The sequence below is a fragment of the Lagenorhynchus albirostris genome, chromosome 7, assembly GCF_949774975.1.
Source record: "Lagenorhynchus albirostris chromosome 7, mLagAlb1.1, whole genome shotgun sequence".
NCBI classification, from domain to species: Eukaryota; Metazoa; Chordata; class Mammalia; order Artiodactyla; family Delphinidae; genus Lagenorhynchus; species Lagenorhynchus albirostris.
Genome location: NC_083101.1, coordinates 4,185,847 through 4,212,491, shown reverse-complemented (window position 1 = coordinate 4,212,491; position 26,645 = coordinate 4,185,847). Strand labels below are relative to the sequence as shown.

The 26,645-nt window shown below is 44.5% G+C and overlaps 2 protein-coding genes across 3 annotated transcripts in view; one reads left to right on the top strand and one right to left on the bottom strand.

The window, feature by feature from the left end:
• DDX31 (DEAD-box helicase 31) overlaps positions 1–1,878 on the bottom strand; it is a 73,256-nt gene extending 71,378 nt beyond the window's left edge. Inside the window, 1 exon segment of the mRNA XM_060153979.1 lies at positions 1,186–1,878. Coding sequence (XP_060009962.1) covers positions 1,186–1,281 — 96 coding nt within the window. The 5' untranslated portion in view covers positions 1,282–1,878.
• GTF3C4 (general transcription factor IIIC subunit 4) lies at positions 960–21,177 on the top strand. Of its 2 annotated transcripts, none has more exons than XM_060153982.1 (6): positions 960–1,341; positions 1,812–2,351; positions 9,793–11,619; positions 14,966–15,096; positions 18,437–18,525; positions 21,040–21,177. In XM_060153982.1, the coding sequence occupies exons 2-6, from the start codon at positions 2,010–2,012 to the stop codon at positions 21,099–21,101; spliced, it is 2,451 nt and encodes an 816-aa protein (XP_060009965.1). In that variant the 5' UTR covers positions 960–1,341; positions 1,812–2,009; the 3' UTR covers positions 21,102–21,177. The 2 variants fall into 2 exon arrangements, with proteins under 2 accessions (XP_060009965.1, XP_060009963.1); XM_060153980.1 differs by having other exon boundaries at positions 20,268–21,177.
• Positions 21,178–26,645: the final 5,468 nt, after the last annotated feature.

Genomic DNA, 26,645 nt, shown 5'->3' with positions numbered 1-26,645 from the left:
TTTTTTTAAAATAATTGACATGTATTAAGTGCTCCTATGGGCCAGAAAACGTACGGAGTCTTTATGTATATTATTTCATTTAATCTTCATAATAGCCTTATATGAAGTATCATTTTATGGATACGAAAAGTGAGGATCAGAGAGGTGAAGTAATTTCTTCAAGGTCACAGAGCTAGCATGCTGCAAGGTCAAATCCCAGGTCTGTCCCACTCCAAATTCCACGTTCCCAATTGGCTCGCTGGTACTGATACTTCCCCGCCCCCTCGGCATAGATGCAGCTACAACATCACCCAGCTGAAAAGTCCTTACAAGCCTCTAAATCCTGAAGTTGATTATCACTAAAAAAATCCAGACAATAACCCAGACAGTGGGTATGAACTGATGTGAGCTTATATGAACTCAAGGAGTTTCAGCGTCACCACATTGGTTGAAAGGAAATGAACTGAACTTTGGCAATTTTTCAATGGCATTAAGTGATGCTTGTTCGAGAACCGCCCCCCGCCCCCCCCCCACACTTTCCTTGGCACCAAACTGTAACCTTCCTGGTCATTAAGGCAACATGATTTCCCAACAGATTTCTGCCCTGCAGCCCTCCTCTTTCCTAGGAGCTAAGTCAACCATCTTAAACTAATTTTCAGCTCTGGCTTGGGTTAAATTTAAGGCATCTTTTTCTTTCTCACCTAATGAGGGGATTATATTGATGAGTTGTATTTTCTTTCCCCCCTTCACTGCACGTGGATGAAAATACACCCGTTTTGAAAACTCTTAAAAGAAATTTCTAGTCTCCAGTCCTCATCCCCGAAACAAACGACCCTTAGAGTCGAGGAAAGGGCGGCTGAAAAAAGTTCAGAGATGCTTTTGGTAAGTGACAAGCTGGGCCTCTCGCGCGAGCGTCAGTTCCTAACTTCTCCGAGTGACAGTCTCAGATCCCTGCCTCCAACTAGCAGCCCGCACCAGCCTCCCGCCCGTCTACAGCCGCTCCGCTCCCTCCAAGAACGTCTCCGCAGAATGGTGTCCCGGTCTCAGACACGTGTTGCTCAGCGACTCCTCCAGGAGCTGCCCGATATCTGACTTTCCCCTCTAAACTCCGCAAGTAATTCGAACCCCGACCGAGAGGCAAGGCGGTAGGTGCCGGCGCGCCGCGGCCCCGGGTGCGAACGAATCCGAAACCGGGTCACAACTCACCCGCCTCGACTGGGCTGGGCGGGGTCTGGAGGACGTCGTGAGGACTGCGGCCCGGGACTCGGGAACCTGGGGAAGCACTCCGTCGGCTGCTGCCATGCCGGCGGAAAAGCGACTCGAGACCTCGCGAACCAGGACCGCCACTCCGCTCCGACCCACGTGAGACGTGCGCGAGGACCCCGCGTAGCTGCCCCGCCGGGTCCTGCGCCCGCGCGCCTTCCGGGTCCCGAGGAGCCCGCGAATACACGGCCCCGCGCCTCTAGAGATCGAAGCCGCGGCCCCGGGGCCCCAGGGCGAGGCGGCGGCCCCGTTTGGCGTCCCTAGTGGCTTGGCCTATGGCAGGGGGTGTCAAGTCACACTCAACCCCACAGTTCATGCCGTGCAGTTCTTTGAATTCCTTTGAGAAACAAAAAGAGGCGTGCCCCATCGAACCAATGTTTCCTTCCTTTGCCGCCCGGTTACTGTTCCCTCAGCACCTTAGTTGCCCCGGGAGGTCCCTAAAAGGGCTTGGGGATTGGCCACGCCGCGGCGGGGGCTGAGGGGGGGGGGGTCCCTGCCCCTCTCCCCCGGGCTGTCCAGCCCGGGCGCTTCTGTCCGGCCAGCAGAGGAGTAGCTTTTTTTTTTTACAGGCAGCGCCTTGGCCACCTGGCAGGGCTGGGTCGCCTAGCAACGGCGGGGTCCTTCCTGGCTCGGCGGCGCTTCGGGCCTGAGGGGAGAAAACCGCAGCTAAGGACGTTGGGGGCAGGCGGCCGCGTTGCGGGAGGCGGCAACGGGACGGTGACGCGCGGTTGGTGCGCCCGGGGTCCGGCTTCTGCATCCGAGGAGAGATGAATACGGCCAAGGCCCGGGTGGGGCCCGCGGCCGACCGGCCTGCGCCACCCGAGGAGAAGGAGGGCGAGGCGGGCGGGAAGGAGCCGGGGGCGGACGCGGCCCCCGGGCCCAGCGCCGCGTTCCGCCTCCTAGTGACTCGGCGAGAACCGGCGGTGAGGCTGCAGTATGCGGTGAGCGGCCTGGAGCCGCTGGCGTGGTCCGAGGACCATCGCGTGTCTGTGTCCACGGCCCGCAGCATCGCTGTGCTGGAGCTCATCTGCGACGTGCACAACCCGGGCCAGGACCTGGTTATCCACCGCACCTCGGTGTCTGCGCCTCTCAACAGCTGCTTCCTCAAAGTAAGTCATCCCTGGGCCGCAGCCCTGGGTCTCTGCCTGCTCCCCTCCCGCGCCCGCGTCACGGGTCCCTGGGGAATCCCGGCCCACGCCTAGTCCGGGGATTCCCCTCCTCGCCTCCAGCGCTTAGGGTCACGGTAGCTTAAAAAAGAAACAAAAACCCGTCCAGACGTTTACGCCCGATTCCCCGGGTCACCCATCCATTCCACACACACACACACACACACACACACACACACACACACACACACGCGGTAGCTTCAAAAACAAACAAAAAACCGTCCAGAAGTTTACGCCCGATTTCCCGGGTCACCCATCCACTCCCCCCCCCCCACACGGTAGCTTAAAAAACAAAAAAAAACCGTCCAGACGTTTACACCCGATTTCCCGGGTCACCCATCCACTCCCGACACACGCACACACCGCACACATCTCGGCCGGCTGCCGGCACACACACACACACACACACACACACACACACCGCACACATCTCGGGAGGTCCCTCTCAGAGCCACGTTTTCCCTTTGCCCCAGCGTCTGGCCGGCTGCCAGCGCCGATTTCTTTCCTCGGTGCTTTCTGAGGCTCCACCCCCTGTTGACCCAACCCCAGACCTGCCTCTGCCGTTGCTCCTGTTGTCTGGGGCTTGCTCCCCGAGGCCTTTGGCTGGCTTTGTTTACTGTGTTGTGCCCTCCACTTGCGCCTCTTCTGCTTTGGAGGAGAAAAATTGGTTCTTTCCATTGTCTTTACTGTTTCAGTGACTTTATTATGAATGGTCTTTGCTTCTCATCTTGCGCAGATGGATAAATACTGGATGTCGGGGTTAGTACTCCAGTTTTTCTTCGATAACTAAGAGGCTTTGGGATGTAGAACAAAAAATAGAGCTTCTGGAAAATAAGTGCAGTTCTTAAACTTAAAGCCCGAGATCTCCGTGTAAATTTAGTGCTTTCGGTTTCGTATTAACTAAGTTTGCCCTCAGAACTTTAGGGCTCCTGAAGTTTTATTGTTCTGTCATCACCATTTGCAAGTTGTTGGGTTTTTTTTTAAGTAGTAAGTCGTATTGTTCATTTTAGTGGTTTAAAAGTATTAAAACTTTAGCTGTTTCTTTTATAGATCTGTATGCATATATGTGACAAAGTGTATATTCATTCTTTCAACACATTTTTGAATACCACTGTGTATCAGCTAGGCACCAATCTAGGTTCTGGAAGTAAAGCATTGTACAAAACAAAGTCCCTGTCCTCATGGAGCTTACCTTCTTTTTGCAAGTCGGGAACAAATAACAGTGTAATAATAGGTAGTGATAAACGTTGTAAGGATATGTATCTATATAAAGAGAACGTATTTTTGTGAACTTGAAGTTTTTTTTAAAAAACTCTTACTCTGCACAGCCATTTAAAATAGGAATCACTAACTGGGTAGGGTACAGGGAACCCCCACCACTTTTTAGGATACTTAATCCAAGTTTGAAACTGATAAGTTGATGTTGAGTTGGATCATTGGTAAACCTGTATGACTAAGCCTTCTAAGATCTTGGACAAGATGTGAACAAATTGATTCAAGTATAACCAATCAGGTGGATAGATGTTCTTAATGCTACTGAACTGAGAAACACTCAAGGAAGGAGGCAGAACAAAGGGGTTTTAAAAGGTGTATCCTCTGCTGAAAAGGAACTTACGGTTGCTAAGGATGTTCATATGCACATCAGCTAGAGAAAATCTTAAGTGTGTGTCTCAGTATTGTAGAGATTTAATACTTTAGCAGAGAGAATTTAAAGAAAGGAAGGAATAGTGAAGCGAGATGCTTTTATCAGGGAAGGTTATTTGGTGGTGAATCTGCAGCAGACCTAAAAAAAGGTAGGGTTTGGGTTGTAAGAAGTCCTCCGGAGGAAAGGGTCATCCAGATGGCAGCAATGAGGTGCCCGTCTCGCACACATGCATGCAAATCATGAGCATAACGTGCTGCTGTTTGTGTAAATAATGATGGGTCAGCAGTTGAGTTCAAGTAGCTTTCCTAGAGAGTCAGAGGAAGTAAAGTGAGGCCAGTTTGGGAACTTTGAAGGTCAGTCTGAGATGGTTGACTTCAATCTAGGAAGGCCTAAAGTGCTGTTACAATATCATGGACGTGGACTGACCTGGTGTGGTTCAGGAATATGAATCTGGCTGGCCTAGAGGCAAGTAGATGATTGTTGGCGTCAGTATAAAACAGGGGTTAAGAGATTGCACTTTGGCACCAGGTAGCAAGATAGGCCTATCTATAAAAGGAGAGTAATGAAACCTACCTTGGGCTTCCCTGGTGGCGCAGTGGTTGAGAGTCCGCCTGCCGATTCAGGGGACACGGGTTCGTGCCCCGGTCTGGGAAGATCCCACATTGCTGCGGAGCGGCTAGGCCCGTGAGCCATGGCCGCTGAGCATGCGCGTCCAGAGCCTGTGCTCCGCAATAGGAGAGGCCACAACAGTGAGAGGCCCGCGTACCGCAAAAATAAATAAATAAATAAATAAATAAAACCTACCTTGTTTAGAATTTTCAGAAGATTCAGTTAAATATATATTTATATACGTACATACATGTACATACATACACATGTGTAATTACTTAGCACAGTTCCTGGCACACTGTAAATGCTCAATTTAAAAAATAGTCATACAAGTATGAAGGAAGGAGCTTGGGTTAATGCTATGACTGTGGATATGAAGTTACTTATAGTACTGTATTCTGATAAAAATTTGACTCTGTAGTTGGTTCCACACCTGAGAAATGAGTAATAGGAAATCTTTATATATCCCTCTGGTAATTGATTGCTTTCCTGAAATTAATTAGTAGCATCTTCCCCTTCTGCACTGTTCTTCGGTATGCACATCACAGAAACCACCGATCAGCAGGCTTACTAGCCTAGCACTGCCTGGTGAATGAATGCTGAGTTGTCCTGCAATTCTAAAAGAGGCTTCTGTGGGATAAAACTGGAGTAATGGTAGGAATGTAAAGAAGTCTCTGTGTGTACTTTGATTGCACTACCCGTTGACAGTCCCTGTGGATTTAAATCTACTTGGTGCTGTCCAGCTCGCTGTAACATGAAAGATGGACATTCTGCAACCTAGATTTCAGTATGTAGCACTGCTAAAAGGTAGATACTAAACCTCTTTGAAGCTTTTGTCTGATCATTATTTAGATTATGAATTTTTTCAGGAAAATATGCAGTTAAATAATAGTTGACATATTATCTGCAATTTGCAAGTTACTGTCCTGGGCACTGAGGTTATGTGATATAAAGGTGAATGATATAAATCTGAAAAGCAATAAAATAGTGACTTAAGAATAAGTTGCGGACTTCCCTGGTGGTGCAGTGGTTAAGAATCCGCCTGCCAGTGCAGGGGACATGGGTTCGAGCCCTGGTCCGGGAAGATCCCACATGCCGTGGAGCATCTGAGCCCATGCACCACAACTACTGAGCCTGTGCTCTAGAGCCCGCGAGCCACAACTACTGAGCCCATGTGCCACAACTACTGAAGCCTGTGTGCCTAGAGCCTGTGCTCTGCAACAAGAGAAGCCACCGCAATGACAAGCCCACGCACCACAACGAAGACCCAACGCGGCCAAAAATTAATTAATTAATTAAAAAAAAAGAGTAAGTTGCAGTTTCTTTTCCCATTGGACTGCTGATTTAATGAATCATCTAGTTGTACACAGTTCCAAATTCTAATAATATATGCATAACTAATTTGTATCAGTTGTTAAGAGCGTTAGTAACATTAACTCCATCTACTACATTAAGTAAAATAACTATTTCCTGTCTTTGGAATTATATTCCTGCCCTCAAGAAGTTTGCTATCTAGTAGCTTCAAATGAGTTTTTATTTGTTAGGTGCTTACAAAGTACGTAGCTATTAGTTGTAATAGTGGCGAAATAGGAACGGGATATAGTCAAATGATTGGCTGGGGGTCAGCCTCTGGGAGCTGGACTCTTAACTGGTATGCTTCTTGGGCATCTGAGTACTTGTTTTGATTTGTTAACTAGTTTGTGATATGGAGAGTTGAGGGGAGGTCCAGTAGGCTAATTCAAACTACCTAACATATTAGAAATTACTGCACAAAAAACCCTAAGGACTTTCCCTACTGGCTGACATCCACACTGCTCTACGTTCCATCAAGGATTCTTCCTGCAGTGAGGACCAAGCTTGAGCTTCCTTTATTTCATTCTGCTGCTGTTTGGGGTTATGCATTCTGTAAGTTTACTTTCAGTTCTATAGTAGATTTTATTGTAATAGTAAATTATCCTAGTCTGAGGATTATTGCTTAGTTTACAGTATTATGGGATTTGGTGAACAATTTTATATCTACCCTTCCTTTGGTGGACAACTTAATGCCTATCTACCCTGCATTTTACATACTTTTATTAGGTCTCATTAACATTTACTTAATCCTCAGAGAGTATTAATAATTGTCATCATAGATAACATTTATTGAGTATTTATTAGTATGTGCTTTACATACATTGACTTAATTAACCTTCCAAACTCTATGAGAACATGTATTATTATACTCTTTATAGACGAGGAATTAAAGCCAGAAAGTTTAAACAGTTTGCTCAGGGTTACAGAGCTAGTGTATGATAGAGCCAGGATTTGAATCCAGGCAGTCTGGCATCACAGGAAAGATTTTCACTCAAATTTTATATACCCATCCAAAGCTCTGGGCTTTGATTAGCATTGTTTTATTAACAGGTTAGCCAGTGACACCTGTATTTAATTGGAATTTCCAGTCTGTATTTCTCCAGCATGTCTGTAGGTGTATCCAAGAGACTACACTAAAATCAAGATACACAGCCCAAGACACAATTTCCAGAGATGACAGCCCCCCGAAAGGTTCTGTTGTTTAAAAAAAAAAAAGTTTGGACGTATGGACACCAAGGGGGGAAGGGTGGGGGTGGGATGAACTGGGAAGATAGGGACTGACACATATACACTAATATGTATAAAATAGGTAACTAAAGAGAACCTTCTGTAGAGCACAAGGAACTCTACTCGATGCTCTGTGGTGACCTAAATGGGAAGGAAATCCAAAAAAGAGGGGATACGTGTGTACGTATAGCTGATTCACTTTGCCGTACAGCAGAAACTAACAACACTGTAAAGCAACTATACCCCAGTTTTTAAAAAATGGTAAAAAAATAAATAAGTAAATAAAAAATAAAAATTTGGATAACTCTGGTTAAATAAGTCTCTTCAGTAGCTCCCTGGCTGTAACTCTTGACGGGGGAATAATATATAATATATAGCATTTTCAAAACTTATTTGGTTATAGACCTCTTTTTCAAGGGGCAATTTAGGGGAGTGATGTTCTGTTTTACACACTTTAGGAAAAGTTAGTCTTCTAATTCATTTGTTGGACTTTATATCTACCTTTCATTTTATATGCTTATGTATTATGCAATTTAGCAGTTAACTATTTGTTGCATTATGGCTTTCTGACACATCTCTGGTTGTCCAAGCTTTATCAAGGAATGTAATGGTTCTGAGTTCATCTTCCAAGGTCTTTCTATATTTTGGAGTGTAATTGCTCTGGGCTTGGGGACTTAAACTCATTTAAAGTGAGTTTCGTTATATCCATGTATATTTAGGCTTGAATTCCTTTTCAATCATGTTTAATCTACCCTTTCCAGTTTGAAGAGCAGCCTCTATGTAATAGAAGATTGACACTAAAAAGGAATCGAAAGATTCTGCTTTCTCTGTTACCCATTTCTCTAAAGACAGTGGTTCACGTCCTTTTCTTCTTCCTACTTCTGACATAACAGAAACCATATTGTATTTTATTTTTATTTATTTATTTATTTATTTTTGGCTGCGTTGGGTCTTCGTCGCTGCACGCGGGCTTTCTCTAGTTGCGTGGAGCGGGGACTACTCTTTGTTGCGATGTGTGGGCTTCTCATTGCGGTGGCTTCTCCTGTTGCGAAGCACGGGCTCCAGGCGCGCAGGCCTCAGTAGTTGTGGCACATGGGCTCCCGAGCGCAGGCTCAGTAGTTGTGGCTCATGGGCCCAGTTGCTCCGCGGCATATGGGATCCTCCCAGACCAGGCCTCGAACCCATGTTCCCTGCATTAGCAGGCAGATTCTTAACCACTGTGCCACCAGGGAAGCCCCCAGAAACCATATTTTAATTGACCTGTGTTCTTTTGGGGCTTTAGCCTTTCTGGCTATTTTCTTATAGCTCTGGACCACTTTCTTTTGGTCATTTATCTCTCCTCTATCTTTAACGTCCCTTTAAAATCTTTCTAAAGAGCTCACCATTGTACACCTAGACATTAAATAAATAGCACTGCTCATGTATGTTACAGACTTGTAGGAGGGAGAGATGAATGAAAGCTAGAATGATCTCAGAAGGCTTCACAGAGTTTGACCTGGTAGGAGGGATGGGATTCAAATAGGAGGAACGAGAGCATTCTACACAAGGGAGCCAGGGAAGGCAGAGTGGGAGTGTTCAGGGAACGGCAAATAGTCTAACGGCAGTGGACATTATTCTATACAAACAGTGGACAGGCACTTCCCTGGTGGCGCAGTGGTTAAGAATCGCCTGCCAATGCAGGGGACACGAGTTCGAGCCCTGGTTTGGGAAGATCCCTCATGCTACGGAACAACTAAGCCCGTGTGCCACAACTACTGAGCCTGCGCTCTAGATCCCACGAGCCACAACTACCGAGCCCACGTGCCACAACTACGGAAGCCCATGCGCCTGGAGCCCGTGCTCCGCAACAAGAGAAGCCACCACAGTGAGAAGCCTGTGCACCGCAACGAAGAGTAGCCCCCGCTCACCGCAACTAGAGAAAGCCTGCACAGAGCAACGAAGACCCAACATAGCCAAAAATAAATTAATTAATTAAAAAAAGAAAAGAAAGAAACAGTGGACAGAACTGTTGGAGTTGGCTCTCAGCGTAATTTGTAAATGAAATTTCAGATAGAAAACTTAAGAGCTGACATTTGTATTACAAAAATATTGTTAAAAATCCAGACATCTAATTGTATCAAAGATGTATATAGGTAGATATTTTTTCATGACTTTCTCCTTTATTGTTTTGTGACTAGTTCAGCAGAATGCTTAGCTGACTCTTTAGAATCAAGTACATCTTTGTCATTGCTACTGCATATGTCAATTCTGAGAACCATGTGGGAACGAGGCTATGAATAATGACAGCACTTATTCTGACCCTTAAAAAAAAATTGCCATTACCTGAGTGAATGCTCACTTAGGTTTAGACACGGGCTTGATCTTTCAAATGCATGTCATGCCAAAATTAACAGAACTGATATCAAATTACTGTTTTACATATTTATAATATGTAAACGTGTAACTGATTTATGTATTTATGTGAATCAGTTAATTCACCCTAATCAATGTAAATATAGTCCTCTTAGAGTAAAATATTTATCTGATAGTTTTTATATCTCTTATTTCCAGGTTGGCTCAAAAACGGAAGTTGCTGAGTGTAAGGAGAAATTTGCCGCCTCTGAAGACCCCACAGTCAGTCAGACTTTCATGTTGGACAGGGTGTTCAACCCTGAGGGGAAGGCTTTGCCACCACTGAGAGGATTCAAGTACACTAGCTGGTCCCCCATGGGCTGCGATGCTAATGGCAGGTGCCTCCTGGCAGCGCTGACCATGGACAATCGCCTGACCATCCAGGCTAACCTCAACAGACTGCAGTGGGTCCAGCTGGTCGACCTGACGGAGATTTATGGGGAACGTCTTTATGAGACCAGTTACAGGTTCTCTAAAAGTGAGGCCCCGGAAGGGAATCTCAGGGATTTTGCTGAGTTTCAGAGAAGACACAGCATGCAGACACCAGTCAGGATGGAGTGGTCAGGCATCTGTACCACTCAGCAGGTCAAGCATAACAACGAGTGCCGCGACGTGGGCAGCGTGCTCCTGGCCGTCCTCTTTGAAAACGGCAACATTGCTGTGTGGCAGTTTCAGCTACCGTTTGTAGGAAAGGAATCCATCTCTTCGTGCAACACAATTGAGTCAGGAATCAACTCTCCTAGTGTTTTGTTTTGGTGGGAATATGAGCACAATAATCGGAAAATGAGCGGCCTTATCGTGGGGAGTGCTTTTGGACCTGTAAAAATTCTTCCTGTCAATCTCAAAGCAGTTAAAGGCTATTTCACGTTAAGGCAGCCTGTCGTCTTGTGGAAAGAAATGGACCAGTTGCCAGTACACAGCATCAAGTGTGTACCGCTGTATCACCCTTACCAGAAGTGTAGTTGTAGCTTAGTGGTGGCCGCAAGAGGACCCTATGTGTTTTGGTGTCTTCTTCTGATCTCCAAAGCAGGTCTGAATGTTCACAATTCTCACGTCACAGGCCTGCACTCACTGCCGATTGTCTCCATGACTGCAGACAAGCAGAATGGGACGGTATATACTTGTTCCAGTGATGGGAAGGTGAGGCAGCTGGTTCCCATTTTCACAGATGTTGCATTGAAGTTTGAACACCATTTGATTAAACTGTCGGATGTGTTTGGCTCAGTGAGGACACACGGGATAGCTGTGAGCCCCTGTGGTGCGTACCTGGCCGTCATTACCACTGAGGGCATGGTCAACGGCCTCCATCCCGTTAACAAAAACTACCAGGTTCAGTTCGTTACTCTCAAAGCCTTTGAAGAGGCAGCTGCTAAGCTTCTGCAATCTTCAATTCAAAATCTCTTTAAGCAGGTAGATTTAATAGACCTAGTACGTTGGAAGATTTTAAAAGATAAACGTATCCCTCAATTTTTACAAGAAGCTTTGGAAAAAAAGATTGAAAGCAGTGGGGCCACCTATTATTGGCGTTTCAAACTCTTCCTCCTGAGGATTTTATACCAGTCAATGCAGAAAACCGCTTCAGAAGCCTTATGCAGACCCATCCTTGAGGACTCAAAAATCTTACTAGTTGACTCACCTGGGACGGGCAACGCTGAGGGCGAGCAGCAGGAAGAAGGCGCTGCCTCCGAACAGACGAATAAGCAAGGCCTTCAGGAGAGGAGCAAAGGAGGTGATCCAGAGGGCCCCACAGATGACTCGGTCACTCAGCCTGGAGACACTGGAGGCCGAGAGCCAATGGAAGAGAAACTCCTTGAAATCCAAGGGAAAATTGAAGCTGTGGAAATGCACTTGACCCGGGAGCACATGAAGCGAGTCTTAGGCGAAGTATACCTGCACACCTGGATCACAGAAAACACTAGCATCCCCACCCGGGGACTCTGTAACTTTTTAATGTCTGATGAAGAGTATGATGACAGAACCGCACGGGTAGGTGTTTATTAACAAAAACACTGAATCTGAAAAGTCTGCTTTCTTTGTGAGAAAGAAATGACCTAAACTTACTTTGTAAAGCTCCACTTTGCTTTGACATTTTTTAGGTAATTGATTGGCATGAGGTGCAGGAGAATAAATAAGAAACAGATTAATGCAGAGGACATACTCATATCACACAAACAATATTTCAGTTCTTACTCTCACTGTGGCCTTGATTGGTACGCAAGGTTTGGGAGATTTCCAGGCTGTGGATGAGCTCCAGAAGCAGACCACGCTGTGATTGGGCAGACCCAGCAGGGGAAGTGTGGCACACCCTCCTTTCCCTTCCTGTTTGCAGAAGGTTTGGGAAGTGGGAGGACTGTGGCCGGGACTGTTTCCATTTGATAGTACTTGAGGGGGTCTTCTGATTTAGTCTAGAAGGGCATAGGAGCTAAACAAATAATTACTTATACATTGTTGTTTTTTACAAAAACTGGGTATAATCTTTATTTTGATGGTAGGACAATCTTACAGTATTATCCAAAATGTATTTCACAGAATTCAAGTTCCCTGACAGAACAGTAGGGTTCCAAGCTTGGGGAAATACTGCATACTCTATACTCCTCTTAAAGGTTCCCAGTGTACATCATCCTTCTAAGGGTTCTGGGAATTCCTATAGGAAAGAAATCATTTAACTTTGTGTAGCTCAGTGTTGTATAGACTTATTAATCAGGAATCCTGAGCTAACAGCTTTTAAAATCCTGAAGAATTGTGTTTTAAGGAACATACTGCATACTAAAATATTCAGGACCACAGATGTCTGTGGTTCTTATTACTCTGAAGCTTGATATTTATTCTTACTGCCTGAAGTTTTATCTAAAGTATTAATTGCAGGTAATAAATTCAGATATCTTCCATGCCTAATGTCAAACCATTCGCGAATCACTTGTTGCATTTTCTTGTTGGAAAGGTGTGTGTGTGTGTGTGTGTGTGTGTGTGTGTGTGTGTGTGTGTGTGTGTGTGTGTGTGTGTGTGTGTGTGTGTGTGTGTGTGTGTGTGTGTGTGTGTGTGTACGTACCCGTACACCCCTAAAATTATTTCTTAAGGATGTTTGCAACAATCTGATGTTGACTGAAAAAAAATACACAACCTAAAAGTTCAGTTACATTTTATTTGGCAGACAAAACTGAGGACTTAAGCCTGGGACACAGCATCTCAGATAGCTCTGAGGGACTGCTCCCAAGGGGCAAGGGGGTGGAGCCAGGATCTATTGGAGTTGTTGCAACAAAGACCAGGGTAGTTGGAGCATTAAAGATTACTGTTAATTAAGGAAAACCAGGTATCTAAAGTTAAGAAAGTTAGCACTTTTCTATGTATGGGAAGATGCAAAGTCTGGGCTCACTGAAATCATTCCTTTGATGTGCACCTCGGCTATGTGGGGCCAGTATCCTGTGCTTCTCATCTCGAGTCGCCTTGGTGCCCCATCAGGGGTGGCTGTAGCGGCTGACTGCTAGGTGGCGGGGCAGGGTGGCAGGGTCGGGGTGGGGGGGCATCCTGCCTCCATCATGAGTTCCCTCAGGGCTCACCGACGGGCAGCTGTAATGTGATGGCTCCATGGCAGCAACATCCTTTGTTTACTGGTACGGCAGGCAGTACTTTCATTCACACCCGAGTAGTTAAGATGTACTGTTCATGTAACTGACTTTTCATCTTTGAAAGTCAACTTTTAAGAATTGTTTCATTGTGGTCTAAGTTGTGTGGAAGAGTTTTCTGGTATCACTGGTTCATAGGACCTAGCAGGGATATTATAAGTGTAAAATATTAACAAAAACATTTTAGTGGAAGCTGGTTGGCAATGATTCAGAATAATTGTCCAGATGCTGCATGAACATGGAAAGCTACATTTAGCATAGTTACTTGGTTCTAACGGAGCCAATTTAAAGAAGGGAAGATTATACTCTGCCCATCTACAGCAACTGAGTTTTGATTGAACACGATACGTTTCATGTTTTAAAATCCTACTGCGTAAAACAAATGTTTTTTGTTTTGGAGTTTACTAGTTAAAGGCTAAGGAGAGTACTTAACTTGGAATTTATAACTTTCTTTATCCCCTGCTTTGAAGGTTGCTCGTGAAATCTGACAGTAAACCATTGGACAGTTTTCTTAATAAATGCATGTATTTTGAAAGACAAGGAATAAACTTTGTTTTCAACAACTAAAAAATAAAGTAAAATCCTACTTTTACTTTATTCATAAAGTGTTCATAAAAATGAATCTTTTCAAACCTAGTACATTGGTTGTCCCTGCTATAAGGGACCATAAATAAGAATTTTCAAGGCCAAAAAGGCCAGAAGTTAATGGGCTTTAAATTTGTAAATTATATGTAGAGTAGGTAAGACACCCTTTTGAGCTATTAAGATACCCTTCAGAACTTCAGTGAACTAATTTTAGTGAATCACAGATTAAGAAGTTCTTACACAAGAGCTTAAGTGTCAATGGATTAAAACTTTGAAGGACATTATCTGTTAGTAAGACAAGGTGGTTCTTAAGGATTGGTGTATCCCGTGCCTTCCAGTAATATAGCTGGTAAAGGTGTTTTTCCAACAAAATAATGAAGTAGATCAGTGTTTTGCAGACTTTCATTTTTGGAGTGATGCAACTCTAATAAAGCAGAGAAACAAGCAAAGCTGAAGTAGGGCCAAGGCCTAGAGCCCGCCCCGTCCATCTCTCCCACTCGCACGGTGGGTCCCGCCATGCCTCTGCTGTGGGGTCAGTTGGTCTCCAACTGCAGGCTGACTGGATTGGTCATGGGTCTTTGGGCCATCAGAAGGGGAAATTATTATTTTTTAATCTTGATTATCTTTTTACTTTGTAAGCTTTTCTTAAAGAATAGACTTTTTTTTAACATCTTTATTGGGGCATAATTGCTTTAAGAATAGACATTTCTATAGTTCTACAGAGTTAGTGTTTCACATGATATTTTGCCTATAGAGATTATGTTTTTCTTAAAGTCAAAACATTGTAAGTATAGCTGAATACTTTGTCTTCTAACAGAACTCTGAAGTCCTTGTTTCAGAAGCAATTAAAGGCAAGTAATAAGATTTGCGTTTTCAGAACAGTTTTCCCTTTAGTGGGTAAAGTTCACTCTGTCATCACAGGGTGCCTGAATGAATTTATTTTGTTGTACTCAGCCAGTTGACACGAGTTGAAGGTCCAGCTTTTTTACTTTTCAGAGAGTGCTGGCCCTACGTGGAGATGCAGAGCTCCTGCTGTGTGTCAGATGCCGTGTAGGTTTCCATTTCTCCTGTGTTAGGAAGCCCTGCGCTCACCACAAAACATGCTGACTGCTTTGTCTCACTAGGTGCTGATCGGACACATCTCAAAGAAGATGAACAAGCAGACTTTCCCTGAGCACTGTAGTTTGTGTAAAGAGATTTTGCCATTCACAGATCGCAAACAGGCAGTCTGTTCCAATGGCCACATTTGGCTCCGGTAAGCTGCTTTTGCTCATTTTCCAGTTTTGTGTCACACAAACCACTGTAAAGTGTTTATCCAAAGTATATGTTGCCCATGCCATTAGGCTGCTACTTTAAAGCTGCTACTTTAAAACCTGGTGTGGGCTTTTTACCATCCGTTTGGCTCAAGCAAGACACCCTTTAATGATGGGTTATTTTCTGCGTCTTGTATATAGGGGTTTATTTATTTTGGTAATATTATTTTGCTCTGAAGTAGCATTAAATTTTTAAAAATCAGTATGACAAAAGCAATACCTGCTGAAGTTAATAGAATATAAAGTGCTTCTGTACTCTGTTTGGTTTATCTCTAACAAAAGATAGAGGTCTTCCTCCGTCTCACTCTAAGAGGGAACCTTGGCACGTCTTCATCTTATGGCCCTACGGGCTGCACGTGCCGCAGTTGGTCACTCCCTCTTCCTCCTCCTTAAAGCGCTTTGTTATCACCTGGCCCTCTGGACACAGTATCTCCTTGATGTCCGTCTTTGGACCTGTCTTTCTTCTGTCACCACTCTCCCTGGACTGTCGCCTATCATCTGTACACTGGTGACTTAAACATATTGCTTTAGTCTGAATCGTTCCCCTTCAGTCTAGACTTCATATCTAAGCACCTGCTCAGTTGCTCTGTTTGGAAGTTTTAAAGGCATTTCAAATTTGAATCCAGCCTTTTCTTGCTACCTCCACCTCTACATCCCTGGTCCACGACACCATCATCTCTTGCCCAGATTATTATAGTTATCTCCCAGCCCATCTTCTGTGTCTTTCCTTGCCCCCTCCAGGCTGTTCTAAGTAGAGCTGAGGTTGTGATCCTATCATGACCTCATCAGCTCATGTCACCCCCTCTGCTCAAAACTCTCTAGTGGCTGCCCATTTCTGATGAGTAAAAGCTAAAATCCATTCAGTGGTCATGACTCCATGGCCTGGCCCCCATCAAGGGGGCCATTTTCTCCGGCTTGCTGACTTCACTCGAGGTGCACTGGCCTCCTTGTTCCTCAGGTACACGCGGCACCCCTCCCACCCTGGACGTCTTCACTGGCTGTCCTCTCTGCCCGGGGTGCTCTTCCAGCAGGTGTCCACAGGGCTTCCTTCCCGGCCACACTGCCTAAAATCGTGACACCTGATGACATCCCTCTCCCGTCTCAGTATGTAGTCTTCATCCCTCTTCCTTGCTTTATTTTCCTCCTTAGCAGTTATCACCACTATATATATATATATATATATATATATATATATATATATATACTTTTTTTTTTTTTTTTTTTTTCCCGGTACGCGGGCCTCTCACTGTTGTGGCCTCTCCCGTTGTGGAGCACAGGCTCTGGACGTGCAGGCTCAGTGGCCATGGCTCACAGGCCTAGCCACTCCACGGCATGTGGGATCTTCCCGGACTGGGGCATGAACCCGTGTCCCCCGCATCGGCAGGCGGACTCTCAACCACTGCGCCACCAGGGAAGCCCTATATATATATTTTTTAATGAGCAACCTTCTCTTTCTTTTTTATAAATCTATTTTATTTATTTTTGGCTGCGTTGGGTCTTCGTTGGTGCACATGGACTTTCTCTAGTTGCCGCGAGCGGGGGCTACTCTTGGTTGCGCGACGCGGGCTTCTTATTGCGGTGGCTTCTCTTGTTGCGGAGCACGGGCTCTAGGCGCGTGGGCTTCAGTAGTTGTGGCACGTGGGCTCAGTAGTTGTGGCTCGTGGGCTCTAGAGCACAGGCTCAGTAGTTGTGGTGCACAGGCTTAGTTGCTCTGCAGCATGTGGGATCATCCTGGGCCAGGGCTCGAACCCGTGTCCCCTGCATTGGTGGGCAGATTCTTAACCACTGCACCACTGGGGAAGTCCCACTTAATATATTTTTACTTTATGTTTTTCTCCTTTCTCTGGAATAGAAAGTTCATGAAGACAGGCAATTTGGTTGTTTTGTTCATGGCTATTTCTGGAACAATGCCTGGTGTGTGGTAGGCACTCAGTAGGTTTTTAAAGTTTATTTCCAGTAGAAACAGGATTGTGCTACATGTAACTACCTTAACAACTTGCGTGTTCCCTTAGCAAGATGTGGGCATTTTCCACATCAGTACATAGATCCCCTTCTTAACAGCTGTAGAGTTCTCCACTGTATGGATGCTCCAGCACTCCCTCTTACTGACGGATGTCTGGATTTCCCGGCCGTTGCTGTGTCCCTAGACTTCCGATCTGACTGTTCCGCCTTATGTTTGCGGAGAAGAGGAAACCAGCTTGTAATAGTAGTGGCCTTGTAACAGTGGCCACTTGCGCCTGTTGGCGCTGCCAGCGTGCCAGGCACGACTCTGAGCAGTACCTGCATCCTGAGCCACACGAGGGGCGCCGCCACTGTTCCCATTTTTACAGATGAGGAAACTGGGGACTGGGGAAGTCCGAATTTGTGCAGAGGCAACAGGCGGCTAGCGGCAGAGCTGAGAACTTGGCCTGTACATTGTTGTCTCTCAGATGGCTTCTTCCACAAAAATTATTTTCATTTTTGCTGATTGAAGTTAGTGCCAGAATACCTGGGTGTAATTTCTCCCGGTGAGAATGGGTGCTTGCTCCCACTCAGGTGTAATCTTTCTTCCTGTACACCCAAGTCTTTACTCAAGGTAAACCTACTTGGAATTCCTTCACCCAGCCCGCCCTTCCTCTTTGTATTTTTTACTGCTTAGTTGCTCATCCTAAGCACTGTTATCCTGCAGAAAACCTTCCACGCAGAGCCCAAGTGCTCTCTCTGATATCCACTGCTGCCCACCTTCCCTTATTTGCCTGGTCCTGGTAGATGCTCAGTGAATGGTCATTGGTTGGAATTGAACCTCTGAGCTTTTGTTCATGGCCCTTCTTTTTTTGCACCATTAATTTTGTCTTCTATATCTTTCAGGTTTTCCCCACTGTGCTGGGGAAGACAGTGCTTATACCTAATCTTAAAAATCACTAACAAGAATAGTTTCCAGTATAATACATAATTGATTTTTTTAACATGAAAAATTCACAGTGCAATCAGGTGTAAGCGGACTACATTCTTTCTCAGTGCTGCAAACATGGCAAAAAAAAAAAGAAGCTGCAGTGACTGTCTGGATTAGAAGCTTTGTATCTCTTGGTTTAGCCTGACGGACACTTCCCCTTTACTAAGTGTGGGGTGGGGTAGGTCTGGCCTGTGCAGAGGGATACATTGTCGCCATGCATTTGTGAACTGTTTTTGCCCTTTACTTAGTTAACCTGTGGTTTTAGAATAACTGTATGTGGTGAGTTACCTTCAATACTATGCTGCTTTCCACCGTTAGTAGAACTGATGGTACAATCTGTCTGCTTTCAGGTGCTTTTTAACCTACCAGTCCTGCCAGAGTTTGATATACAGAAGGTGTTTGCTCCATGACAGCATTGCCCGCCATCCAGCCCCAGAAGGTGAATGCTTTCCCAGCTTGTGGGAGGGTGAGGTTGAGCACCCCCAAGTCCTCCCTCCTGCTTAGTCTTGCACCATCAGGGATGGTGAGCAGGCTGCTCGTGCTCTGTACACTATTACCACGAACCACAGCTAATTAAAAAGTGGTCACTGGAACATTATTCACGTTAACATACCTGTTGCATTTTAGTGTGGGAGTAAGTAGGGCTGCAGTTTACTGTTCTGTCACTGCAAGCAAATTATTTATTCAAAAAAGCTTGTTTTAGATGGCTTGTATAGACTATATAGTGTTTGAAGGAAAACTCTGCAACTGATAACGTATACAAAGACAGCATTGCTGAAACAGGGACATGCACTTGCAGTCATCCTTCTAGTAGCCATGGTGGGATTCTTTTTCGGGTTGGTCAGTATTCTCTTTCCTGATAGCCCTGGTGACAAAGCCCACATTTATGACATAACTAGTTGGAAATAAGATCGTAGATGTGTGTCAGGAATTAGTGATGTAAACAGTCCCATGAATGTCAGTTTATGACCTGAGGTTCATTAACATCACACTAACCAAATGAGCTAACTAGACACCATTATACACCTGTGTACACTTTGGGGGTAATTTATGGTCTCAAGTAAAACAGAATGTTCTGTGTAAAACTACACCCTTATTGATTTTTGCTCTAACCTGGCTGAAGCTCTCTGATTCTGAGAAGTTGGTGTGTGGGCAGCTTGTGTTCTGTATTAACTCTTTGTTATGGAAAGTGCAATCATAAAAGTAGAGAAAAAGTATAAGAAACTGATGTACCCATCATTCAGCTTCCGAAATTGCCAGCTCACGACCTTTCATGTTTCACCTGTAGTCCTTCCCCCTCCTCCCCCCTCCTCCCCCCGCTTCCCTCCTCTTTTTTTTTTTTTGGTACACAGGCCTCTCACTGATGTGGCCTCTCCCACTGCAGAGCACAGGCTCCAGATGCGCAGGCCCAGCAGCCATGGCTCACGGGCCCAGCCGCTCCGTGGCATGTGGGATCTTCCCGGACCGGGGCATGAACCCGTGTCCCCTGCATTGGCAGGCGGACTCTCAACCACTGCGCCACCAGGGAAGCCCCCCCTCCTCTTATTGGATTATTTTGAAGCAAATGTTGGGGACTTTTAAACACTCATTGCAATTGAGAATTGGTATACTATTTAGACAGGAAATCAGGAAAAGATGGAAACAAATAAAAAACACACACCTGCCAGGTGACGTTGTGTTGAGCCGCATACAGCTCTTGGGAAGAATGTGAATCGCTGAGATCTGGAGAGTACTAACCGGTAGAGCACAGTATTTCACAGACCAGGGAGGTTTTTAAAAGGGGGAGAAAGTGTTGACACAGTGTTGCCATGTTTTTATTTTTCCAAGTAATGTATTTTTTAAAGTTACTGTTACTGTAATTTTATAAGAGTATTTTAACATTATCCACGTATGAAGGATATACTCTGAGAACAAAGTATAGTCCTTTCTTTAAAGAGAATAAATTTAGCTTCATGAGACACTCATTCATTGCCCTTATTTTCCTATTTCATCACGCACTCAGCTTTGGGGACCACAGATTTAGTCCAGCCTCGTCTAGAACGTTGTAGTGAGGGGCTCTGCAGGGACACAGAGCTGGGACCAGAGTGCCCATCCCTTAGTACTGTGGTCCATCCAGGGCTCATCCCATTTGATTGCCTTTTCTGAAGTTTACGCTCAATACTGCTTGTCTTACTTTTGTAGATCCTGACTGGATTAAGAGGTTACTGCAAAGCCCCTGCCCTTTCTGTGATTCTCCTGTCTTCTGAATGTCCAGGATGGGAAGATGGAAAGGGCATGTACTCTGCTGTGGAAAGTGCCGTCCAGCCCCAAGAGCTAGGACGCGCAAGAGGAGAGGCACCCTTCATGACTGTACATAGGGCGTGGGGACTCACTGCTGAAGTGTGTTCTCTGTCTCCAGGGACTAAAGGTTGTCTTTAAAGTGACTGAGTGCAGAGATTTTAAGTCCTTTTGAGATGAACATTATCCCCCAACTCCTTGCCAATGAGGAACTTATTTTTCAAGTGTCTTGACTGAAGCAGTTTGAACAAAACGCATGCCCTGTCATTCCTCAGAACAGAATGGTCCCTTCTAGGGAGTATGGATAAGGGCCTTGCTGGGCCGAGTTAGGCTTTCTAATCCTGGCCTTGGTCTGGAACTGTCTTGTGGCTCCAGGGAGCTGTAGTTACCTGGTACGTGGTATGCAGTGTCCCAACAGATATTAAAGTGTCTGAAACAACCTGTGGGCCTGATATTTGGTTCTCAGCAAACAGCTGCAGATCTGCATCCTGCCAGTTGTTTTTCATGCATATTGAAAACATTTTCGTAAAACTATATATTTTAAAGAGGTTGAAGCCAAGACTAAAGTTGGTTTTAATGTGTCAAAAGATCAGGTGACTCTTGTAAGTTAATAATTGTGACTTATTTTTAATGATCTCTCCCATGTCATCAGTTTCCTGCTCTGAATCCTTCACAGGTATAAGGATGTCAAGTATTCCTGTTCACCTGCATCACAACCCTCTTCAGACTTACCTGTGACAACTTGGTGAGATATTTGTACACAGAGGAAAAGTAATATTTTCTCCTTTTTTATTAAAACATTTAATATTTTTAATGTTGATATTTCCAGACGTATCATTTATATCCCGAGTCTGTCTAGAGACGTCCAGAAAGAGACAGGCAGCTCAGAAGTGTGGACCCTTGAGCTCTGGTGCTATCATGTGTGTAGCTCAGTCAACCAGAGGCTGGGAATTCCTTCCCTCTGCAAAGGTCCTCGATATTTATAATACAGGTATTTTCCTGTGGACTGTTAAGAAGAGATGTTAGACATTAATTGGTCTTAAAACCTACAATTAACAATAGACATTCTAGAACTACAGTGTCCTTGGATTTTTAAAATAAGTATCCTAGGGATTGGTGCTAATTAACAGGACTGTAATGCACTCACCTTGAAATGGTGCATATTTCTGGAAAGTTGGATGGGAAATACAAAATGTGAAATTTAAGTGATATTAAACCTTTATTCTAACACTTATTCTTGCTTTTATTTTTGTATCCTTAGTGAAAGACATTTTGTCCTCACTGAGAAACGCTCGCTGTTTGGAGAGCGTGTAACAGCAACACCGCTCCCGCCTGTAGGCTCTCTCCCCCTAGTGTCTTCCCTGCTCTGTCCGTAGCTATTGGAGACAAGAGCCCTTAAGAGGCACTTCCAGACAGTCTGCTTTGAAATGTCTTTTGTTTCCCTTTCAAATTTTTGTTTTTGTCTCCTGTGTTTAATTCTGTATTTCTGCTGCTGTTTAGTTCTGCTGGATCATCTGCTTATCTTTCTCATTTTGGTGGTAATTTCAAGAGGAGTGTTTATCCAGACTTTAGGGTCCAGCATGTTCAAATGACTGTCAAGGAAGAGAACCAGGCAACATTAAAATCAGGAAGAACACAGCTCAGGAAGCTGTATAGTTGCGGTCGTTTGTGCCTAGAGCTGTTTCACTTTACAGTAAATATGACAGTAAAAATTGAGATCCTGTCAGGGAATTCTTGCAGTTTCTATACTCAGAGCACGTGCTGAGTTTCACTTATACTCAGAGCACATGCTGAATTTCACTTATTTTTTTTTCCTAATCAGAGTTAGTAGTTGATTTGTTCTTGCTGGGGAATTTTGTGCTGCTGCCATTTAAAACTTACGTTAAGTTTTTATTTAAAGCAGTTATGCATTTGGGGGGAAAATTTGACTCTTAGGAATAAACTAAAAAGGGTCACCTGAGTTATTTTGTATGTCTGGGTAGCAGTAAACATGGCAACTCTTTTACTAGAACGTGGCTTCTCTCGGGGGGGGGGGGCTCTGCCCAATGGCATTCTTAAGGCTGAAATCCAGCCAGCACCTGCCTCAAATTTCTGCACACTGAGTTGGGAGCCCTCCGCCCCCTCTCCCCACCCCTCCCTTCTGTGGAGGTTAATCCACTGACCTGTGAGAATGAGAGGAGATTTTCAGTTAATGGCAGCATCACACAGTGCGCTTCTGAATGTCCTAAGGGTCAGCATACTTGGTGACAGAGTGGTGAGCAGCGAAGCCCTGGAAGAGTGTGAGGGACGCCGGGAAACTGTCTCCTGGTTTACACTTAGCATATGCCCTCTGTGCCTTCCTAGAACTCACCTGATCTGTGTAGTGGATTTCAAGTTAATTTCAGCTGTCACCGCTCCACGGCGTGGATGAGATGGCCATGATGCCGCTGCTTTGCATGAAGGTGCAGGAGCAAAAAGGTCCTGTGCAATTAGACCTTCTAAGCCATGACAGTATTGCATTTTGGGAGTCTGATGTCCACACCTGTGTCACACTTTCTCTGTTGAGGATTATTTGTTCCTGTTATTCTAGATAAGAAATTGAGAGTTCGTTAGGCCTGATACTCATTCTGAAATCCTATGTCCACTACCCAGACTTCAAGCCATCTCTGCCTACTATTGTATCTGCCCAAACTACCAGTTATTTTTCAATGTCAGGAGTTATTAGAACCACTGGCGAAGCTCATGGTTGAGGGTGACATTTTTCTGCTTCTCCCTCTAGGAAGTTTTTGAGAATGTTAATGTTGGGGCGTGTGGGCTAGACCTATCAGCGGCCTTCACCAGTTAGGTTAAAAGAATGTCAGAGGGTAATAATTGAATATTAAAATATATTCTGTTGTAACTGTAATGGTGTCAGATTATATGCAGAAGAAATCAAGGCTCATTGGTCTTGTCTGGAGGAACACAGAGCTGCTTTTTCAGAGCACCCGCTCTCCTGGCAGCACTGAGCTGTGTCGGGGTTTGGTGAATTGCCGTGGCTCCTGGAACGAAAGCAGGAATTACTGTCACTGTACGATTTCCACGGGTCCATCCATCCTCTCTGCTCCTGACCTCCCTCTCCCTCCCTTCCAGGAGAGGTCCTCTCCATTTCCGTCCCTTTAGTTCTCTCAGCTTTAGGACACCTTCTGAGCTACCAGATTTGAAAGAAAAATAGGTTTGTGATAAAATTTCTAAAAACTAAATCACATAGCAGGTCTCCCTTCCTAGAAGAAACTATTAAACAGTAGTTTTTCTTTCTAAGAGTAATAGTGTTAGTTGTTAACAACTTGATAAACTGTATCTGGTTTTCTTCAAAACTCTGAATTATAATTTCCCTGTTGGAAATTTCCCACACCTTCAGGCTGGACTTTGGGCAGAGTGGGCTGGATTTCAGCTCCCTGCCACCACCCGCTCTGCTCCCCAAGCCAGTTATTCCTGACAAGCAAAAAAAAATTCTGGCTATATTCAAAGTCAGCAGGCCTAAACTTTTTTAAGGGAAAGATAGGTTCTGCCCTTTTTTCTTTTTAGAGATGGGACAGCACAAACAGCAAATAGCTGGACCAATAAAAGCATCTCTTTACGGCTAGCCCTGCGTGGACTGTTGGGGTCTGCAGGCTTCCATGGTTGAGTGTGAACAAACACATCCCTGTGCTCTCACGCTGCTACCTGTGTGGGTGGGGCTCAGCAGCTCTGTTGACAGCAGAGCGGCTCGGGCATCTAGCCTCTCCCCTCACCATCGTCGGATTGTAAAAATGCCTCTATAGCAGATCTAACTGAAGTGAAGTGGTTGCACTTTAGCTGTTAGTGGAAGTAGCAGCCGGCAGTTTCCAGCAGAGTTTTAGACCATGTCTCAAGTCTCATAGGCATTAAGCTTTGAACTGCTCTTTTTTGATGCTAAAAGAAGTTTTTGGAGCTAGGATCTTCATGTGATAACCTGGTATCTGCAGTTCAAGCTGACGTTAGAGCGCGTGAGATTTGACTGTCCTGGTACTGAATTACGTCAGCTTTGCAGAGTTGCTTCTAATGATCACTCTCCCACAGCATCGCCATCCTGGGGTACAGCAGGGATTCTCAGAAGATGCAGACTTGTTTCCCTGGCACAGATACACATCAGTATCAGGACTGGCTGGCTGGCCTGAGTCTGGCAAATAGGGTGCAGCCTCCTATCTGCCTGTATGGTTTGTTTTAAGATGGCTGTTTCTGAAAACTTGCTGTAGAAATCAGTAAATTTAACAGGGGAGAGACTTTATAGAAAGAAGTCCTGTAAATCTTTTTGTTATATACATGTGTACGCCCCCAACCTCTTAATCAGATTAGGTGATTCCGCTTTTATCTTGCATTTTAACTTATAACTATACTCCAGGGGGGGAGACTTAATATATGATATGAGGTCCCGGACAGTGCGTTTATTTACCACAGTATTATACGGTTAACCAACATGGTGTTCATTCATTCATTCATTCATTCATCCCAGGCTTGGGAGGAGTTGCAAAGGGGGAATGATGATACTTTCATACTGATGTGATAAAGCAAAGGTGCAGGCTGTCTAGTTGAAATATTGTAAATGGGTTGGTGGACTTGAATTTCAGAACTCTAAATCTTATAGTTATTTCTAAGGTAAAAACTTGCTTACCTCACCATTATGAAGTCCTGTTAGTTTCATAGAAAGATCCTGTGAAATGGTCTCATTGGATGCTGTAAGAGGTGGTGGCTTTGAAGCATTTCATGTGTTATCAGTTTGACTCTTGGCTGACAGACTGGTGAGGTCTAGGGTGTTTTGTTTTGTTTTTGGTATTAATGCAAAAATGAATTATGTCTTTTTCAAGACTGACTCAGATTTGTACTTCAGTGTATGAAAAGAAAGTGAACATCAAACTTGTGTACACAGAAATAAGACTGTATAGAAAAATAAGTCTGTGTTGTGTAGAGTAGTATATATTTTGTTTATCCAATGCCTGCGCTATCTTTGTGCTTGGCTTCAAATTATGTGTTTGTTTACATATGACATTTTTTGAAATGAAAAGGCAACTAAAAACTTAAGGTTATAGAAAGGAGATGGTTTTTTAATGCTTGCCATCTGATTAGGTGGTGTGTTTTAAACTTTTAGTGTGTAAATAAAAAACTTTAAGAATAATAGCACATTTTGCTTGGAATACCCCCATCCAGAAGAATTGGCTGCTTCCCTGCATTCTACGTATGTACATAGTGTTCATTATTAGATTGTAAGCTCCTCAAGGGCAGGGACTGTCTGTCTCATCTTGGTAGTTCCTGCAGCACCAAGTGTCAAGTGCCTTGCACAGAGTAGGTGCTGGTGATACAGAGAATGAGTGAGTAACTTCCTGCCACCTGTAAGACGAAGCATGGTTCACTTTTTCCAGTGTGTTCAAAACTGCGAAGAACTGATGACCGGAAGAGGGCAGAATTCTTTCTTGGGTTTGAACTGGGTCTCCTGGGCTGAAGCAGACCATGCTGTATCCTTTGCACTAGTTATCTTCTTTCCCTGAAGATACACTGGTGTCCTGAGCATTTATCTGAGAGTAGGGCAGAGGTTTCCGGGAAAAGTTTGAAGTGGGAAAGATTATAGAGAAAATGAAATGGAAATTATGGAGGGTGTTTGTCAAATGCAGTCCTGTGGGGCAATCTTATTTTAGTTATTACTAAAGAAAAGGGTAGCAAATTCTCTTTCTTTACCAGTTAGCTGGTTGGCCAATTTTCCAGTTAATGAAATCGTTGGTTTTTTAGCTTTTTCCCATTTTGGATACCCCGCAATTGCTCTTAGGATTCTGGTACTTAGAGTCTATTAAAGTTGCTGTGAACATCCAGTGCTGTACATAATGGCGGTTTTGTAAATGTGAAATAACCTCAATTATGTTGTGTTTTGTATGCAGAGCCACTAGTATTGTTATCTTGGCCACTTTTTTATTCAAAATAAATAAATAATCAAATTACTTGTATATCGTGTGCATATTTTCACCTGGTTTGTAGCGAAGCTTAGAAACCTCTTTTGTCCTGACCGGCACCAGCAAAGGTAGTAATGCGCAGGCACAAGCAGAGAAGGGAAGGAATCGTACCAGAAATGGCCGTTAGCAAGGGTCTCGAAAGCAATCCAGCGTGCCTTCGGTGGTTTATTCCAGAACAAGTCTGAGGAACGGAAGGGGAAACAAAACAGCTTCAGAAGGCTATTAGACCACATATAGTTAACAATTCAGTTAAATAGTATCTGGTGAGTACTTAAATGAAGTGCTCGTTGCCGGATTTCAGCAACAA

Excerpts from the sequence above, each read along its gene's own strand:
- GTF3C4 (XM_060153980.1), top strand. The coding sequence starts at position 2,010 with ATGAATACGGCCAAGGCCCGGGTGGGGCCCGCGGCCGACCGGCCTGCG. Across the intron at positions 2,352-9,792 it reads TCAACAGCTGCTTCCTCAAA|GTTGGCTCAAAAACGGAAGT; the intron begins GTAAGTCATCCC and ends TCTTATTTCCAG. Across the intron at positions 15,097-18,436 it reads AATGGCCACATTTGGCTCCG|GTGCTTTTTAACCTACCAGT; the intron begins GTAAGCTGCTTT and ends GTCTGCTTTCAG.